We start from the raw sequence: 20511 nt of genomic DNA, 5'->3' as shown, positions 1-20511 counted from the left end.
CGTAACTTGAGAACGACTTATCCAAATTTCATGAAACTTAACATAGTTGTTTCTTATGATGGTCAAATGATCTGTATACTTTTTGGTGAAAATAAAATTAAAACTTTTTGAGTTACGGCACTTTGTAAGTAAAACAGGGGTGTGTTTTTTTCACATGTCGCACCGTATCTCAAAAACGATTCTTGATTATGGCTTAAAACTTTAAACACTTCTTAGTTATATTAATCTTAATATTTGTATACATGTTGGTGATGATTCAAATTTTATTTTTGAGTTATTGAGTATTTTGTAAAAAAGGGGGAGGGTTTTTTACATGTCGCACCATATCTCAAAAACGATTTATGATTATTGCTTAAAACTTTACACATGTCTTTGTTATATTAATCTGAAGATCTGTATACTTTTTGGTGATGATTCAAAATTTCATTTTTGAGTTTTTGAGTATTTTGTAAAAAAGGGGGAGGGTTTTTTTTTACATGTTGTGCCGTATCTCAAAAACAATTTATGATTATTGTTTAAAACTTTACACCCTTCTTTGTTATATTAATCTAAAGATCTGTATACTTTTTGGTGATGATTCAAAACTTTATTTTGGAGTTATTGAGTATTTTGTTAAACAGGGGAGGTTTTTTTTACATGTCGCGCCGTATCTCAAAAATAATTTATGATTATTGCTTAAAACTTTACACACTTCTTTGTTATATTAATCTAAAGATCTGTATACTTTTTGGTTTTGATTCAAAATTTTATTTTAGTGATATTTAGTTTTTTGTAAAATAAAACAGGGTTGGGGGTTTCACATGTCCTGTCGTGTCTCAAAAACAATATATGGTTATTGCTTAAAACTTTCTTAGAAACTAGTTTATAATTATTGCATAAAACTTCCACACAAGACGTCGGGCGTATCATGCGCTCATGGCGCAGCTGTTTATTATTACTTGTGTTAGTAGATTTCCTCTTTAGGTATTACTATATTTTTTATGTAATTTCATATGCACGACGGGATCCTTGTATTTTTTGCTCGAATTCCTTTAGTTTTGGTGTACATGTGATGGGCTGTTGATCTTTCCTCTCCAGTCTCCCTTCGCCGGCCTATCAGTCCTCTTTACATTATCTTACCTTTTTCCTTGTCTCCTTGGACTGGTAAATATGTTATATCCAGCTGTCTTTCTAGATTTTCCCCATATATATATTACTAATTTGTACCAATATACCATATGTGTATGCATGTTTACTACTCACAATCAACACGAACCAATCATCGTACTGCCGAGCAGTCTTAAAATAGATATAGGAAGATGTGGTGTGAGTGCCAATGAGACAACTCTCCATACAAATAACAATTTAAAAAGTAAACCATTATAGGTTAAAGTACGGCCTTCAACACGGAGCCTTAGCTCACACCGAACAACAAGCTATAAAGGGCCCCAAAATTACTAGTGTAAAACCATTCAAACGGGAAAACCAACGGTCTAATCTATATAAAGCATTGATGCTGAATTAAAAGGAAACTGCAAATTGCATTTAATTTTCGTTAGAATACAATATACAATTATCTGTCAAAATACAAGGGTAGATACAAAATACACAAAAGTACAACATTCTGATTTCAAAAGTTTTTAAAAATCCAGTATTTAATTTACATCACAAGATTTCTTTCCGGAAAACAATATCCGATTTGGATTCCATTTACTTTTATGATTTCCGGTGTAACTTTTTGTTGATGAAAATTATTTTGCAATTCGAGAAGCCTAGCCAACCCAAGGAGGTGTAGGCCAGTTTTGGCTGTGTACGATGGTAAAAGAATCAACCCTGAGATAGTTATATTTGCTGTATGTCTTTTTATGATAAGTGTACACATGCAACTATCCCCGAGGAACCAGTAATGACGCACCTAACGTTGTGTTTGTCTCTGCATTTAATCTACCATTTAAAAGAAAAAGAAACACGGAACAGAATGAAAGATTGATGACTTGTTAATGTATTTCAATCATTAAACAGTTGATTTTTGAAACAGTAAAAGCAATAAAAATCATGTTTGCTAACATTACAAACGGACTGTCAACTTATGATGGGTACCAGTAATGACGCACTATAAACAAACCAGTAAAAACCACTTGCAGTGTACCTGATGTTCGAAAAATTGCTTCAATCCGGATAATTTAAAGTTAACACTATTCAACAAATTTAATTTTAATAACAAATTTTGACATTTACAGTCACTTTTATGATCATGTTGATAGCAACACAATTTTTTTCTTTAATTTAAATGTAACCTATATTTTATTTCAAATTTTATATAAAATTGTTCAAAATTTATCAAAGTGACATATATATTCCATATACTTGAAAATAAGAAATAATTGCATTCATAAAACAACATTGACATTAAAACATTTATCAATGTATACTTCGTACAATGAATGAAAAAAATCGATAAACAATAGAAAATTATATAAGCGACGATCATTTGTTCTACAGTGATTCCCGCTTAAATGTAAAACCATGTCACATGACAGTCATATGATTTGAAAAACACAAACTGGGGCAGCATGTGCTTACATACTTTTGCCGGCCAAAGTGGATTTAGGACTGATAATCATTCTGGGAAGGGTAGACTGTTTTTGACCTTAATAAAATGGCGGAAATTGCATTATCTTTACTAATTCAAGCAATAATAACATTTCTGGACAGAGTTTGAGGCATCTATGTTGTAGTCATATGACCTTCACCATCATGTTATGAATAGTAATTATCGATGACGTCACAGCTTTTGTTTAGAAATATAAAACCCAAAACTAAATTGGTGCGTCATTTCTGGTCCGCGTCAAAACAGGTACCAAGACGATATTTCTAGAGACAGTGCAGTCTGTACAGATAAAATGAATCAGAACTATTTGTATTTTGACCACCTTTACCAGTTTACGAGATTACTATGAAAATGTTGACCCGAGTACAGTGGATGCGCAATAAATGCAAATTTTAAAAAATTCACTTGCTTTTTTTTCACTCACTACTTTATTATTTATGACTCAATGTTTTTAACACTTTATACGGGTTACACTAATGACTGGACCGAATGACAGGACCAAATGAAAAATGCTAATAACTTTTTCTTTTCTCAAAGGATTGGTCTCAAATTTGAAATATAATAAGATTTCATCTTTTGATAAATAGATTTAAGGAAAAAAAAGAAAAAAATTTGTAAGAAACTTTAGAAAACGTGACATGACCAACTCTGATAATGACAGGACCAACATCGAGAATGACAGGACCAAATAAAAATGCTAATAACTTTTTTATTTTTCAAAGGAATTGTCTCAGATTTGAAACATAAAATGATATGTCACATTTTGAAACATTTATGTTATAAAAAATATAGATTTATTTTCAAAAACTTTCAAAAACGTGACATGACCATCGCTGACTGACATGACCAACCTAGACAATGATAGGACCAGATAAAATTGCTAATTACTCTTTTATTTCAAGAAAAAGGTATAAAAAGCTTGCTGAAATGTGACCTGGTTAACGTTGTCAATGACAGGACAATCCTCGACAATTAATGACAGGACCAAATAAAAATGATATTTATGCATAACATTTGTTAGAATAATCCTCTCAAATTTGAAATAATGACAATTTAGACCATTTCGCACATCATATAAGAAAAATATAGAAAAAAAAAACGTATTGAAAGCTTGCGGTTGTGTGACCTGACTAACATCGACTATGATCTGGCCGATGAAAAATCATAATTTCTTTTTTATTTTACTGAAATTGTTCAACTCTGATCCATAATTAGTAAGATATATCTTATAAATTCAGGAAAATATATTATATGGTGGTTTAAAATCTTGACCTAGCTACTAAACGTATGTTGGCGGAGAGTCACAGGACATGCAGAATCACAGAATAAAAAGACGCGAATGATCACTATATTTAAGAAAGAGATCTTGAAATATTTATATGTTATTACATATAATCATTTTATAGTTTAAGAGATAGTTCATTAAACTATAAATAAATTAAGATTTATTGAATTATCATCATAATATTTCTTGACATCATGAAGCCCAATTTAAGCCACTTTGGAAAGGTATCAAACCTTTTAAAGTAGTCCGTGAAAATGGTTGCTTCAGTATATTTTATGAAAATATTTAAAACTACCCAGAAATCATGCATGCAGCCAAGGGTCGGGCATACTTCAAGAAATGTTTATTTATAATGTCACAAATAATCTGTTGACAATTATTTGAATATATAAGAAAAATATCTTGAAATATTTACTTTTTAATACATATATTCATATTAAAGTGTAGGAAATGTGTCATTATACATCAAAAATGAAGATTTATTTAATTTTAATCATGCAAAGGGTATATTTCTTGACACCATGAAGCCATTTAAGTGCAAAGCCACGTTGACATTTTGTTTTTTTTAACAATTACTTGATCATCTTTGATATTTTTTGGATAAATTTTGCTAACAATGTTGGTTTATATACAATAGTTAAAAAAAAAATACAAAACTATTCTTGTAGAAATAAGTGTTTTTTATTCAAAGAAAATATTCAGAAATTTAAAATGAATTGTGACTTCTTGTCCTGTGACTTTTTGTCCGTGACTTTTTGTCTGTGACTTTTTGTCTGTGACTTTTTGTCCTGTGACTTTCTGTCCTACCTATAGTTGCAGAGAAGATATTACAATGATAGATATAACATATATAAGATATATTTTTTAGAAATAAAAAGTAATTAGCAATTTCATCTGGTCCTGTCATTGTCGAGGTTGGCCATGTCAGACAGCGATGGTCATGTCACGTTTAAACTTTCTATATTTTTTATAACATTTATGTTTCAAAATATGGCATATCATTTTATATTTCAAATCTGAGAGAATTCCTTTGAAAAATAAAAAAAAAGTTATTAGCATTTTTATTTTGTCCTGTCATTGTCGAAGTTGGTCCTGTCATTATCAGAGTTGGTCATGTCACGTTTTCTAATGTTTATTACAATTTTTTTCTTTTTATTTCTTAAATCTATTAATCAAATGATAAAATCTTATTATATTTCAAATTTCAGAAAAATATTTTGAGAAATAAAAGAGCAATTAGCAATTTCATCTGGTCCTGTCATTGTCGAGGTTGGTCATGTCAATCAGCGATGGTCATGTCACGTTTTTGAAAGTTTTTGAAAATAAATCTATATTTTTTATAACATAAATGTTTCAAAATGTGACATATCCTTTTATGTTTCAAATCTGAGATAATTCTTTTGAAAAATAAAAAAGTTATTAGCATTTTCATTTGGTCCTGTCATTGTCGAAGTTGGTCCTGTCATTATCAGAGTTGGTCATGTCACGTTTTCTAAAGTTTCTTACATATTTCTTTAATTTTTTTCTTAAATCTATTTATCAAATGATAAAATCTTATTATATTTCAAATATCAGAAAAAAAATTTGAGAAATGAAAGAGAAATTAGCAATTTCATCTGGTCCTGTCATTGTCGAGGTTGGTCATGTCAGTCAGCGATGGTCATGTCACGTTTTCGAAAGTTTTTGAAAATAAATCTATATTTTTTATAACATTTTGGTTTCAAAATATGACATATCATTTTATATTTCAAATCTGAGATAATTCCTTTGAAAAATAAAAAAGTTATTAGCATTTTTATCTGGTCCTGTCATTCTCGATGTTGGTCCTGTCATTATCAGAGTTGGTCATGTCACGTTTTCTAAAGTTTCTTACAATTTTTTTTATTTTTTTCTTCTTAAATTTAATTATCAAAAGATGAAATCTTATTATATTTCAAATTTGAGATCAATCCTTTGAGAAATGAAAAAGTTATTAGCATTTTTCATTTGGTCCTGTCATTCGGTCCTGTCATTCGGTCCAGTCATTAGTGTAACCCACTTTATACATACATGTACTGACTACTGTCATCCCGTACTTTATGATCATGTTTATACATGTACTGTACTGTTTTAACTTTGAACAGTTTTAACTTTTATGCATAAAACAAAAACAAATCAATTTTGAAGGAGTAAAAAAGTTTGGAAGTTCAACATCAGAACTTTATCTGTAGAAAACAAAAAGTAGAAGACATCTACTGTGTTTATGGTGTTCCTTGACCATGTTGATCTTATCATGTAAAAAAAAGATTATATAGAGGTGGATTTAGAGAAAGGCCTAGCTTGCACCTCCCCTAAGGCTTTTGTGATAACATTTGGTTGATCATATAGGAAATCACTGAAGCATGACTAGAATGGCCCCTCTCTTTGGCAGTCAGTGGTCGCCTCTTAGGCAGCAACCATTTGATTTTCTGGGGGGGGGGGGGGGGGGCTATGGTTTTTTTTGGAAAAAAAAGTTTGTTTCCAGTTTTTGGAGAAAAAAATAATTTGTTTTATCCTCAGCTGCCACTATATGTTATGTTAAAATTGAAAGAAAAAAATTGTTTTCGACTTGTCGCGAAAAAAAAAATTTGTCCAGAAAAAAAAACCATAGCCCCCCCCAGAAAATCAAATGGTTGCTGCCTTATGAAAATGTTTGGATCTGCCACTGCTATACATACATGTTACGATGTACAGTTCATCTACTTAAATATTACAAAAGACAGGTGCTACCTAAATGAGCTTTCAAATGTAATCATTTGTGTCTGCTCTTGAAGTAGCTGCTGTTTTTGGCTGCAGCATTTGGAAACATATTTTGTTAAAGTTTGAGTTGAGGTCAGCTTAGCATACATGTACATGAAGCAGTTGGATTTAGCATAATCACATACATCCTATCCATACATGTAGATTTATAATTAATTGTCCGTTTACATTTATAAAACTAATAGTTCTGAAATTGACTGTAGAAAATTTGCATACGTTACAGATCAAAGTAAGTTTGTGATAAGGTCAGGTAATGCAGAACCACTTTTACATCTACATAAAATTGAGAATGGAAATGGGGAATGTGTCAAAGTGACAACAACCTGACCATAGAGCAGACAACAGGTGAAGGCCACGAATTGGTCTTCAATGTAGCGAGAAACTCCCGCACCAGAAGGCAGATTCTGCTGTGCTCGTCATCAGTATTTACAAAAATTTACAAGTGCAATTAAAAAAACAGGTGGTTTCTGTTTACAGCTGTGGTCTCCGAAGTTGCTCATTGAAGCATTCAACAGATTATGACACCTGTTGTAACCGTTGATTAGCTTTGGGTCATAAACTTGGCCAGGTAAAATTGCGTACAATTAATTTTTTTACTTTTAACAATTTCAATGATGATCGATAATTTTACTGTTACTGTCAAGAAATGAAAATTTTAACATAAGAAAATGTTTATATATAAATGCAATATCTACTTTACTAACAAATGTATGTGTTATGGTTCACTAGAATCTGAAAGCAATCTTTACCTTTCAGTGCTTTAATACATGTAATACAAGCACTTTAATTATGGGATCTGACGGAATTTTTTTTTAAAGCAAAGTGAAATATTTAATTATATGCCAATGGAGGGGAGACTTTTTGTTAATGGTAGCAATTCCATGTCTTCCAATGGCCATATTTGGCATATATAAGTTTATAACATGTGCTTTGTAGAAAGTTTCTTTGTGGCTGCATTATTTTTTCCTGCAATTTACAGATAATATTTAATGTTATAAGACTTGCAGAATTTGTATTTTATAGATGTGGCGGATGATGAAGTTAAGACGATGGTACGGGAGTCTGGTGGCCATTTTGTTATTTCCATCCATTGTTATAGTCCTATACTCAGTGGTATCTGTTCCTGTGTCGAAAGGTTTGTTTCCTTCCATTGTTATAGTCCTATAATCAGTGGTATCTGTTCCTGTGTCTAAAGGTTTGTTACTTCATCTTTCTGCAATGATTTTATGAAAATTATGAAATTTATTTTTTTAATGAACGTAATGTATATTTAAATTTGTATGCCCACCTCAAAGAAGATAAGGATACATGTATATAGGGATGTACATTTTCATCCTTTCTTCTGTCAATCACCAGTTTGTTTTCCTGTGATACAATGTAATTCACATTCACAATGATTATAAAAACAATTTTCCAAATATTAAAATTTTAATAAAATTGCATGAATCATAACATATAGGTCATGTTATATTAAATTGTGATGCTTATACATTTACCATTCCAGAGTACATTTCTAGTATGCTGTTAAAATGTATTTAAAAAGTTTTGTTTGTTTTCCAGTTGGTAATTAACCATTTGACAACAATTGTATTTTAGATTTTAAGACAAAGTTATGAACCATTATAAAAAAAAAGGCAGGTCAATTTTGAACTTTGGTTTTGGAATTTACTGTTTAAGATTTTTTTCTACAAGCATGCCAGGGGTATCTGTGATCAGCAAATCAATATTTTGATTTACTTACTACTCCGTATACACATTGTAAATAACCAGATATTGATATGCACACAAAAGGTTTACAATAGTTACTTTGAATATTTTAAAAAACACAGTTATAAGTTGTTAAAGTATATAACCTCAAAAAATGATAATGAATAAGTACATATACATTGACTGCAGGGTTTGTTGCTCGTGCTGTGTAGATGCTGCAGAATGTGTCTCCGTGCTTGGATACATGTATGCCATTATATTTTAAAGTTATAAGTTTTTTGCTTGTGATAGAGCTGTCTACTTAAAGTTTTTATTATTACATATTTTCTATATCTTAAATTTTGAATTTACATTCATTTCGTTTGAACTTTGTGGTGGTGGATAGATGCTCATTGGTAATCATACCACATCTCCTTATGTTTTCAAAAATGGAGATCATAGATTATATTATTGTTATTATAGTTTTTATTTAAAACAATATATTTATTAACAAAGTTACTTTAATTGGTGGTGCTTTGCATGCATCATATATTTACAGATATTTTTTGCATAGATTGATTACCATGAATTAAACTGAAATTTAACATATGGCTTAAATGATTGATTTAGGTAGGAATGCGAATATATAATTTGAATAATTTAAAGGACAAATATTTAAGATATGTATAAAATATAGCATGGAAAATTGATCTTTCATAAATTTTATGAAATATGATGTTTTTATCTACAAAAACTGTGATGCTTGATATGCTCAAATTACCCATAATGCAACTGAACGTGCAAGTCAAGGTCAAGTTTATTTTTAGGAAATAGGGAGTCAATACAAAATGGTCAATAAAATGTTAAAAGACCAAAAATAAAATCATCAGAATGAATAATAGAAAAACAGATCAAAAGATTTTTTTAAGATAACAAATACAGATAAACAGACAATTAACAGTTCATAAAATGTTATAATGGAAACTAGAGATTGAGCAACTTGAAGCAGACCTGTAAATATAACTTACATGATGTATGGGGATTTCCTCAATGAGAGGTGTTGACGAATTTTGAAATTTTAATTTATATAAAATAAACACAGAAAAACAGGCACTGCAATGTGTTAAAAAGGTATATAAGCATATACTTATTCATTCAAACTATGTAGTAATTGTTTAAACACACTTAGTAGGAGAAGTAGGTCCTCTTGAGCTTAAAATCGCCTGAAAAGCTGGCAGGTATGACAAAGCCTACCAAAAACTGTGGATTCATCAGGTGCTTGTCATGGTAAGCAGCTCTTGTTCTATGTTTGGTACTGACTTAATATCTATTTCCAAGGTGAAGATTCTTTAGATGCAATTCAGCCATTAGCATTTTTGCGCCTGTCCCAAGTCAGGAGCCTCTGGCCTTTGTTAGTCTTGTATTATTTTAATTTTAGTTTCTTGTGTACAATTTGGAAATAAGTATGGCGTTCATTATCAATGGACTAGTATATATTTGTTTAGGGGCCAGCTGAAGGACGCCTCCGGGTGCGGGAATTTCTCGCTACATTGAAGACCTGTTGGTGACCCTCTGCTGTTGTTTTTTATTTGGTCGGGTTGTTGTCTCTTTGACACATTCCCCATTTCCATTCTCAATTTTACTCAGATATTCAAGTTACAAAATGATGTGTATTTGATGTTAAGGTCCTCTGTGACTGAGTAGTCTAAGAAGTCAAACAACTGTGTCACTAGCCTTTCAACACTCAGGTTGTGAGTCCAAATCAAGCATGTGGCAGATGCTCTCGGATCCAATCTTATTTTACTAGGAGTGTTAGATTTTCTTGTGAATTCAATGGTTCTCTCTGAACACTCTGGCTTCCTCCAACAATAAAAACTTACCGCCACAAAATAGTGCTGAAAGAGGCATTAAACTCCAATCAATCAATCTTGAGAAATCGTACTAGAAAACGATTTTAATATGAATAACATAAGTTGTACATACTGTATTTCTATGTTATAGAAAAAGGTTCAACTATAAGTGATCATAAATGTTCAATAATGAATAAAGGAAGATAACTCCAATTAAAATAATATAATTTTTCTAAATGGGGAAAATTGCTTAATTCAATTCAATTTTGTAAAATGAAAACAATCTTCGCTTGCCATGCCAGTGCTCACAAGCACTTTGATGATTTATATATACTGTGAGTGTTTGTGCTACATGTATGTAGATTTGTTTCATTTATTGTTGATCTAAAAACATAACATTTGTTAGAAGGTAACTGGTTTGTTTTTGAAAAAAGAGGTCAATATGCAGCATTATATGCTGGAAATCATAGAAGCAAAAGTGTCAATAAAAAATGAAAATATGAAGAAGTAATCAGTATAACTAGTTCTAATTTGCTTATTTCCCAAGAAGTTAGAAAATTGAAAGATTTATATATATTGTAATAGCATTTTATGTTTCACTCATCGATGACCCTGGCCAACTTTTATGGATTTTGCAGTCGTTCATTTGAAACTATTTTTAGCCAAATAAGTAATGTAACCACAGAATTATTAAGCCAAGGATTGACATTTCAAAAGTATATTCACAGTTTTGACAGAAATAGAAATAACATAAATTTGTTATTTTTGCAGTAAAATTAAGACTGATCCCAAATGAAGTCCAGACCAAAAGTGCTGATAAGGTGAGAAAATACATTGCTATACAAACTGTTATTATTTTCCTTCATTTTACAGATAAGCCTGGTAGGATTTTGTTCCAGATTTATGTTACTAACATGATAGGGGATGATTATATGCTGTATATTATTATAATTATCACAAGAGAAATGGGAGTACTTTATCCATCATGATCTATATTGCAATTATAAGGGACTCTGTAATGCCCGCGTCACACTGTCCCGATTTTTACGCCGATGGCAACACGATAATGGAAATTTTCAAAATCGGGACTGATCGTATCCAGATCGGACTATTCGTAGTGCCATCTTTAACCATCGTAGAACCATCGGCCACTTTTTCTAGGCTTCGGGGACAACTTCGGGAAGGGTTCTAAATTTTTTAACATGTTAAAAAATCCCCGAAGGTGCGTCCGATGTTGAGGGTTCGTATTGAGTTCGTATCACCATCCTCACCATCGTAATGTCACCGGGAATGCATCTTTGCACATCGTATTGCATTCGTGTTTCCATCGTTTCCATCGGGCAGTTTTGACATTACGATGTCTACACGAATGAATCACGAAGATACCCGAAGGTCTTACGATGGCAACACGACTTCGTGAAGACCTCGTAATCCCGTCGTGTTGCCATCGAATAAAAGTACGAAGGCGACAAGATGGAACTACGACGATAATAAATCCAGCTAAATGTAAGTTAATTTTCGCGCTAAAATACATTTAAAGTGCCATGCGCGATATGCACTGGTCAGTCTAATACGACAGTTAAAAAAGACGTTCACAAAACATGGAGCTAATATCATATGATTCTATGAGAACAAGAAAGGCGACAGTGTTGTTTCTATTAATTCAAATGCAAAGAGCAGCTATTACAGGCTCAGGATTTACTTTTACAAGTAAAATATTATTTTTTGTCAATTTTTTATATCAAGTAACATAATGAAAATCATAAACGCGCCTCGTACACCAACACTGCAGGTACACGTATATAGGGAAACCAACTTTTTCTTCATTATTCTGATTTTTTATGTATTGTCTGAGTTGTTGTCACACGAATGTTTACTCCATTTTGTTTTTTATATGTCATATTTTGCCGCATTTGTTGCTTTCCCCACATCCTTCCTTTTGTCTATATTATTATGATATTCTCCTGGAAAGAGCTCTTTTTGAGTAAAAGGGACCAACGAACCCATTACCTTACCTTTAAGATAGACCAGTAAACATGGGCATAATTATGGGTGATTATTCAGACTAGTGAACTCATTTTACAGTTCAAACAAGGCAATGCCGAACCTGGCATCCCCTCGTATGTAACATATTGGGGACAAAAATGGACACTATATTTGTATATGACACATGCAGAAAATGGTAAATTGAATATATGCATATTTGATACATAAACAATTTTTTTTAGAAATCAACCAAAACATTCAGTAACTGTAAATACCTTTAATATTGTCTTTAGAACCAGCAGGTAAAAAAATGAGCAACCAATTTCCTGTGTAAATATGCTATTTCAAGGAGAAAAAACAAGTCAATCTGCATGACCTTGACCTTTGGCCTTGAACGTAAAAAATGTCAGATCATTACAAAGAGGAACAATATACCAAATGTGGTTAAAATCTTTTGAAGCATATTGGTTTAAGAGTGTCCACAAGGGTGATATTGCCTTGTATTACAACTGCCACTGTGACCTTGACCTTTGAACTTTAAAGTCAGTAGCGCTTTAGATATTCTTAACGAGTAACACCATACCAAGTTTTGAGGATTTTGGTTCTAGAGTGTCCATAACAATTTTATCTACACGTAACTTACATGTAGTAGGCGAGGGGATAATAAACTAAGTTTTATACGAATTAGACAAAAAGATCGATTTCCCGCCATGCATGGCAGACTTGTACAGAAACGATATGTTGTCGAAACTCTGTTCGTATCTTTTAGACATCGTATGGCCATCGCGCCATCATCGTAATCCATCGTGTAGCCTTCGTAATCCATCGTGTAGCCTTCGTGATCCATCGTGTAGGTTTCGGCTGAGATATGAAGCTTTAATACCCGCCTTCGGTTAACCTTCGTATGTCCATCTTTTGCTATCGTATATAATTTCGGCACCATCGTATAGACTTCGTTATTCATCGTACTTGCTTCGGTCACTTTTTGGTATTTTAACGAGATCGGGACCAACTTCGTACGAACTTACAATTTTCGCATTCGGGTGTCCATCGTATATAAAAATCGGGACAGTGTGACGCGGGCATTAAGAAACTGCAGAAATCAAATTTTGAAACATATAATGCACAAAGCAGCTCACCTACTTTTGATATGCTTCTTATCATGATTTTCATACTTGTAATTGTTTATAATCAAATAAGTTGGAAACAAAATTTTTTATGATTAAATCTTGGCTATATTCTTTTTAAAAAAGTGAAGTCTTGAAAGAATATTTTGTCGCATCTCCTGTAAATTCAGAAATTATTGTGAGGTTTTTATTATTGTGAAAAATGGGACAGAGTTGTAAACGCAATAATTTAAACGTGCATTTTGAAATATTTTATATGAATTAAACAGGATTTTTCTCAAAACTCGTAAAAATTAAAATCGCATTTAAGTCTAAAATTACAAAATCACAATAATAAATGCACGCAATAATTTCTGAATTTACAGTATTTATTATTTCATCAGAATGTTTATTGTGACCAGAGTGGGCATAACCTGAATTTCTTGAATTGCTTCTGTATTTTGAATATTCTTTTCGTTTATACTAATTAATAAATCTTCATGGTGTACTGTAAAAAATCTTGTAAAATATGCTGAGAAAACTGTCTTTGTTTCGTTTAACACTTTTTGATGTAAATTTGTTTTATTTCAGATATTCATCAACCAAAATAATCAGTTAGTCAATCTGACAGAAATCCGTCAATTTCGTTACAAAAGTCTACTGTCCTCCTGCGAACAGTTAAAAAGCAAAGGTTTGGTACAGAACAGCATTACAAAGAAATCCTTATCTCACATTATAGTAGATGACCGCTACAAAGTATTATTTTGCTACATACCAAAAGTTGCATGTACAAATCTTAAGAGAGTATTTTTATTATTAACGGGTAAAATGAATGCTACGGATCCTATGGCATTAAAAGCTGCAGATGTACATTTAACTTACGACAAGTATCTCACTTATTTAGATAGTTATACAGAGGAGGAAGTGCAGTTTAAATTACAAAATTACAAGAAAATTATCATGGTTAGGGAACCTTTTGAAAGACTCCTTTCAGCATACAGAAACAAATTCACAGAAAAAAGTCCATATTTCCACAAAAGGTTTGGTCGTAAAATTATTAGAAGGTACAGAAATAATCCAAAACAAGAAGATATAGAGTTAGGAAAGAATGCTAAATTTGATGAATTTGTACGGTACATAACAGATCCTGTTACTATAGAAACAGAAGGTTTAAATGAGCATTGGGATCTTTATTCATCTCTATGCCAACCATGCTTAATAAATTATGATTTTGTTGGTAAATATGAAACCCTTGACGATGATATAGATTATATCATGCATGATTTAGGAATTGATACGTTTATACAATTTCCAAAACGAGGTGCTGCATATAAAAAGAAAAGAACTAAAGACACCTTTGAACAGTTTTATAGCAATATATCAAAACTTGATCTAGGGAAACTTTGGAAAACTTATAGACAGGATTACAAATTATTTTCTTATGCATACCCAGATATAATCAAAGCAGCTGATGATTTTTGAAGTTGTCTTAAAATATTTTTGTAAAACCAAAATGTTCTTGTTGTTTATTTGATTGCAGAAAATGTTAAACATTATTCTCTTCATTGTTGCTAAGTTACTCTTTTTCAAGTTCAACTTGATAATTTCAAATTATGATTTATTTTTAGATACTGTTAATTTGTATGTTGAAATTACATTGTAATCCAGAAGTTTTTTGAGACATATTTTTGCCAGCCAGAAGTAATTTTTTACACATACATGTTGTAAGCTATCTATGAGAATTTTCCTCCAAACAAAAATCATATCATTCTTCAAAGAGATACACAATTAGTTGCAAAAAACAGATGGTGGGTCAGTACATCACTTTTTTAAATTATAATAAAAACCAAATTTTTAAAATTGTACTGTTTCCTGTTTTGATCCATATAAATTTTGAGTACTAAATAATAATGCAGTTAATTTCTTACTGTAACAGTTGGTTTGAACGCTTTTTTACCATACATTATAACTTAACCATTGTCATTCTGAATGAAAGAAACCAGCTTTTACTGGCCTGTAAGCTTTATGTTATGCCGAAAAATTCAATTGCTTCTATTTAAAACATGACTGCTTTACTGCTTTCAAAATCATGCAACTAGCTTAATGACATCAATGAATTATGGATTTTACCTTCTATTTACAAAGGTTCAAAGCAACAGGTTAAACTGAAATGTTTTATTATCTGACTCTGCTTCTGTCTGGTATGCCCAGAAAAATAATTTTTTTAAAAATATTTGTTACAAAATATCTATGTGGCATATTTTTGGGATGTAATAACAGTAGAGATCCATAAATTTCTGTGATGTTTTATCTCTTTTTTTGGAAGAATCAAAATTATTTACATTATTTTTACAAAGTCCTATTATTTTTATAGTCCAATGTGAATAAAACTTTTTTCTACATTTCCGTTTTGATTGTACTTAAACATATGTATGATGCATGCATAGTATATTTTTGTAGAGCTTTATTATCTTATTGTTCATATTTGTATTGAGTCATTTTATCAGAATTATATTTCTGATCTCAGGAATGCAATATTTTTGCCAATTGTACAGAAATCCTTCTGAAATTATACATAAACTGTAATCAATGATTTTTACATTTTTATATTTTTTTAAAATTGTTTAAAGTATATAATACAAGGAAATATGTAATGAAATATTGCATTTTAAAATCTAACAGTTAGACTGTTTTCTGAAATAAGAAAGACTTCTTTTCAATTTAAAAAAACTAATCAAATGTTAATGAGATATAGAACTTCAAATAATTTTTCAGCAAAAAGTTTCAAAAGATAGTCACAATTATTGTTAACACAAATCTATGGACATTATGGTGTTGTAAAAATTGTTTTTCTTTTTATACTTTATTCTTTTTAAATGTTCAGTATAGACTATTTTCCTAACTGAATAAATGATATAGAATATTTGTTCCAACAGGAACAGATATTATGACATTGTTTATAACAAACAGGGAGTTATCCAACCTTTTGAGGATGGAGACCTTCCATTAGTGTTGTAAAAATTGTTTTCCTTTTTATACTTAATAAATGGTATAGAATATTTGTTCCAACAGGAACAGATATTATGACATTGTTTATAACAAACAGGGAGTTATCCAACCTTTTAAGGTTGGAGACCTTCCATTAGTGTTGTAAAAATGGTTTTTCTTTTGATACTTAATAAATGGTATAGAATATTTGTTCCAACAGGAACAGATATTATGACATTGTTTATAACAAAGATTCCAGTGTTAGGCAGAACACATATACATTGACAAACCCAGTATTTTAATAAAGCACTGAAGTTTTAGTCTTGTCAAACTCAGACAATAGAGGCTGCGTGATAAAACATTATTATTAAATTGATACAGAATCTCATATTTTTATCATGTTCATCATATATGTTTTTTGACTGTGATTTGAATTACATGTATAATCTCAATTTCTTGATATTACCCAAAGATTTATAATTTTAACTAGAAATCCAACGAATGTGTTACTTTGCTTTACACCAGACTTATATTTATTGAAAGAATCTTTTATTTGAAACATGCTCTTGTTTTTTTTTTAATTTATATTTTTGAAATCCAATTCCTGTCTGAAGAATTTTATCCATGTCAGGGAATCCAAGCCAGTTGCAATTATGTTTAGTTTTGTAGCTTTTTATCCTTCATAATTGCTTGTATAATTATGTGATTGTACAGGTTAACAACAATTTAATTGGGATTCAGCCATGTTAGCATTTGTAATCAATAAAACTTCAACAGCATAGATTCATTTGTTTCATATTTTACTGAACTAAGTTATTGCTTAGAATAATAGGACATATGTTAATAAACTTAACTAAATAAATGTTTATAATTGTTGAGATTCTTTTCTGTTTCAAATTGTTTATAACTTATACTAGTCTTCCTTTTTGTAATCTCATTATTCAATCACTATATTTCACTATATTTTACATACAAAATAAATTTATTCATCATATATTGTATGTTGTTATTTGAATAATTATATATTGTTAAGATTACATCACCAAATAAAAAGAATCTATGAGCTTACAATTGTGGCTAAGAATTATGGTCATTATAAATATTTTTAATTGGTAAAGGTTATACAATTTGATTTCTTTCTTAAAATCTCTTGATCAGTTGAAACTATACCAGTGTAAAAGTTCTTGATTTATGATAAAATTAAAAATGGAAATGGGGAATGTGTCAAAGAGACATGTCTACCATATGAACTATTAAAAAAATCACTTATAGACAGTTATTATTTTTTTCAACCGCTTTTGTTTTAATAAAGGCAACAGAAGAAGTTCAAAGTCATAAATCGATTGAGAGAAAACCAATCTGGGTTACAAACTAAAACAGGGAAACACAACAACTATAAGAGGAAAACAAAGCAACAACAGACACACTGAAGTGCAACAAAAAACGAACGACAATGCAACACACAGAAACAAACTATAAGATAACAACTGCCCTTTTCCTGACTTGGGACAGGACATTTTAATAAAAAATGGTGGGTTGAACCTGGTTTTGTGGCTAGTCAAACCTCATGCTTTTATGACACTGTTTAATTTACCACTAAAATGACAACATTTCATGACAGGAATACAGTACAAATAAATTAAAGAACATTCAGGACAGAGAAGTACACAAATAAACAATACAATAGTACCTTTTGACATGCTAACCACAGAATAAAAATGAACATGTAAAACAACCTAGGACAGCACACAAAAGCTTATATTTAGATCATCTGAGGTCTACCTATATACATGTATATATATTACTTGGCATGTGTTGTGTAATGAGCACAATTATTTGCATACAATTGACAGTCAAGTTTTGTACCAAGATGGTGTTCAAATGACTGTAAATAATTTAAATGTTCCCTGTACAACTTTAATCTAAACCGGCCACCAAGTTACAAACTGTAAATGCAAAGATACAGACAAATCTTAATAACTAAACTACTAAACTAAAGCAGTCTGATCCTTTCTCTTTCTTGAGATGTAAATTTTATTAATGAAAATAAAAGTTTTATAGATATGACTAGTAACATCATAAGTAATCGATTTTTAACTACGGTTCTAGATTAAATACATACATGAAAGTCCTTTATAATTGTCACACAATCAATGTAAAGATACCTCATGAAAACGGTATTAACAAGTCCAGTTTCAAAACAATGTTAAAGGTTCTGTGCGCTCGCACCGTGCTTAGTCAACACATTAGCTATTTTTCATTTGTTTCACTCGAATGAACAATTAACTATCCTTTTTTGGATCATCCCCTTGATGGAACTTATTTCCAGTCTCGTTCTCTTTTCACATACATTTTTTCTTTGAATGTACAGCATCAAAAAGGTCCTTATCCATTAAAAATCTCGCTGGAATATCCCCATAAGTAAATTTATGGAAAATAAGTTCATTATTCAAAGTAGCTAGTGATGTAGGATAATCAAGACCATCTGTTAAAGCAAATGTTCCTGTAGCTAGTGTACTTCTGCGACTTCTTATTTTCTTATATTGCAATGTAACTGGGTTGATTTTCATATTTTTCCAAGTACCATAATCATAAACCCTCCTTGATTTCCCCCATTTGGAAGATTTCCAAAAGAAGCATCAGTATATAACAAAAGTTCTACATGTTCTCCAAGTTCTTGAAATGAAGGGACACTGGGTCATTTCTTTCTTTCCTTATTTTATCTACTTGTAGAAGGGCAGTTTTAATGTCAATGGAATTGACGGACAGAATAAGTCTAAGAGATTGTTTGTCACAAGTAGGAGAGTTCTTCTGTATTTCATCCAAACAATCTTCTTCGAAGCTTTTGCAAACGAGTCTTGCTTTCCTGTGTATTTCATTATCTAATTCTTTGTTTGTAAATACTCATCTTGTGGATAAACTGACCAAACTTCAACTTCTTTATAAATATTATGTGACTTCCCATTTTCAAGTTCAACTTTACGAGCAGCACAAAAGTTAATTTCATTGAAGAATGCTTCTTCTAATTCCTCGTCAGTCTCTAGCCTGTTCTGTGTAAGACTGGCTAAGTTCCAATTCATCAACTGAACTTAAGTCGTTCCAATTCATCAACTGATATTAAGTCTATTGACATTTTGTTACGTCTAAGGTCTTCTGGTTTCCTATATTCTACACTGTACAAATTCTTTTTTTTTTTTTTTTAATTTATTCAACAACCGAAATTGCACTTTCTGCTGTTAACAATGTACTTCACTAATCCAGCATTCCAGTGAGGCAATGTGTCAATTTTTAGTGTTCGACGATGCTGTACCAGCACTCTCCAGAACAACGCCTTCTCTTGGAGTATCATCACCTGCCATTTTAAAGTTTACGTGTTGGTCCTTTTTTAAAAGTATAGCTTTATTACGTTTATATTTAACTCTCCTTAAATGCATTAGGGAAGTTACTTGCTCATTGCTCTGTTCTCTCATTGGAGTATCATAATGGTCCAGGGTAATTCAATGCCTTTCATTCACAACTTAATTATCATTTTCAAGTTGAGAGTCACCTCCAAATGGACTTTCCTCACAAGATGCATGCCCTTGATTCACAGGACTATCGCAGTCTAGGTCGGAGTCACCTATCTGACTTTTCAACTCAGTTTCTCGTCCTGCTTCATTGTCACTTTTATTATATTCGTTGTCTGACTGATTGTTGACATGGGAGTCTTTATACTCATCACTATTATAATAAAGGCTGAGCCTTGTTCTCGACAAAGTTTTAAGTGTTTAGACTTTCATTCAATGTTACCCTCTCTTACTGATTGTTTTTCTTATCTTGTTGTTCATTAACATCTCTTAAAATCCTACATTCATGTACTCTTACATAAGTTCCTCGATACCTTATAAACACAACAACATTGTCCTGTCCATAATAACTGTACCCGTTCCTTTCCATTGATTGTCTCTAAAAAAAGTATACTTAATCTCTATTTTTGAAATTCTCACCTGAGGGACGAACCTGCTTTCGAAGAGCACGTCTAATTTTCTCTGCGGATTCTAATGCTACAAATGCTTTTCTTGCCTAGGGAAGACCAACTAAGTGTTTTCCCATTGTTTTAATCATTGTTTCTCCTTCAAGAGCTCGAGGTAATTGACTGGTGCTGATGCCTGGTTAGGATTTCTTCCAAACACAATGAATCTGATAAGGACTTTATCCATACACAGTTATACGACTTTGTTTGGCATTCACAGCCTAACTAAT

The 20511-nt window shown here is 31.2% G+C and overlaps 1 protein-coding gene across 3 annotated transcripts; it reads left to right on the top strand.

The window, feature by feature from the left end:
* Positions 1–1675: 1675 nt before the first annotated feature.
* LOC139527207 (carbohydrate sulfotransferase 11-like) lies at positions 1676–17263 on the top strand. 3 transcript variants are annotated; one of them, XM_071322543.1, is made up of 5 exons: positions 1693–1832; positions 7131–7221; positions 7677–7788; positions 10961–11010; positions 13873–17263. In XM_071322543.1, exons 3-5 carry the CDS (start codon positions 7677–7679, stop codon positions 14761–14763), a joined length of 1053 nt encoding a protein of 350 aa, XP_071178644.1. In that variant the 5' UTR covers positions 1693–1832; positions 7131–7221; the 3' UTR covers positions 14764–17263. The 3 variants fall into 3 exon arrangements, with proteins under 3 accessions (XP_071178652.1, XP_071178644.1, XP_071178637.1); XM_071322551.1 differs by lacking the exon at positions 7131–7221 and having other exon boundaries at positions 1676–1832; XM_071322536.1 differs by lacking the exon at positions 7131–7221 and having other exon boundaries at positions 1695–1797.
* The last annotated feature ends 3248 nt before the right edge of the window (positions 17264–20511 follow it).

Source organism: Mytilus edulis, chromosome 1 (assembly GCF_963676685.1).
Source record: "Mytilus edulis chromosome 1, xbMytEdul2.2, whole genome shotgun sequence".
Taxonomy (NCBI): Eukaryota; Metazoa; Mollusca; class Bivalvia; order Mytilida; family Mytilidae; genus Mytilus; species Mytilus edulis.
The sequence above is the reverse complement of the archived record's forward strand: the minus strand, read 5'-3'. Positions and strand labels throughout refer to the sequence as shown.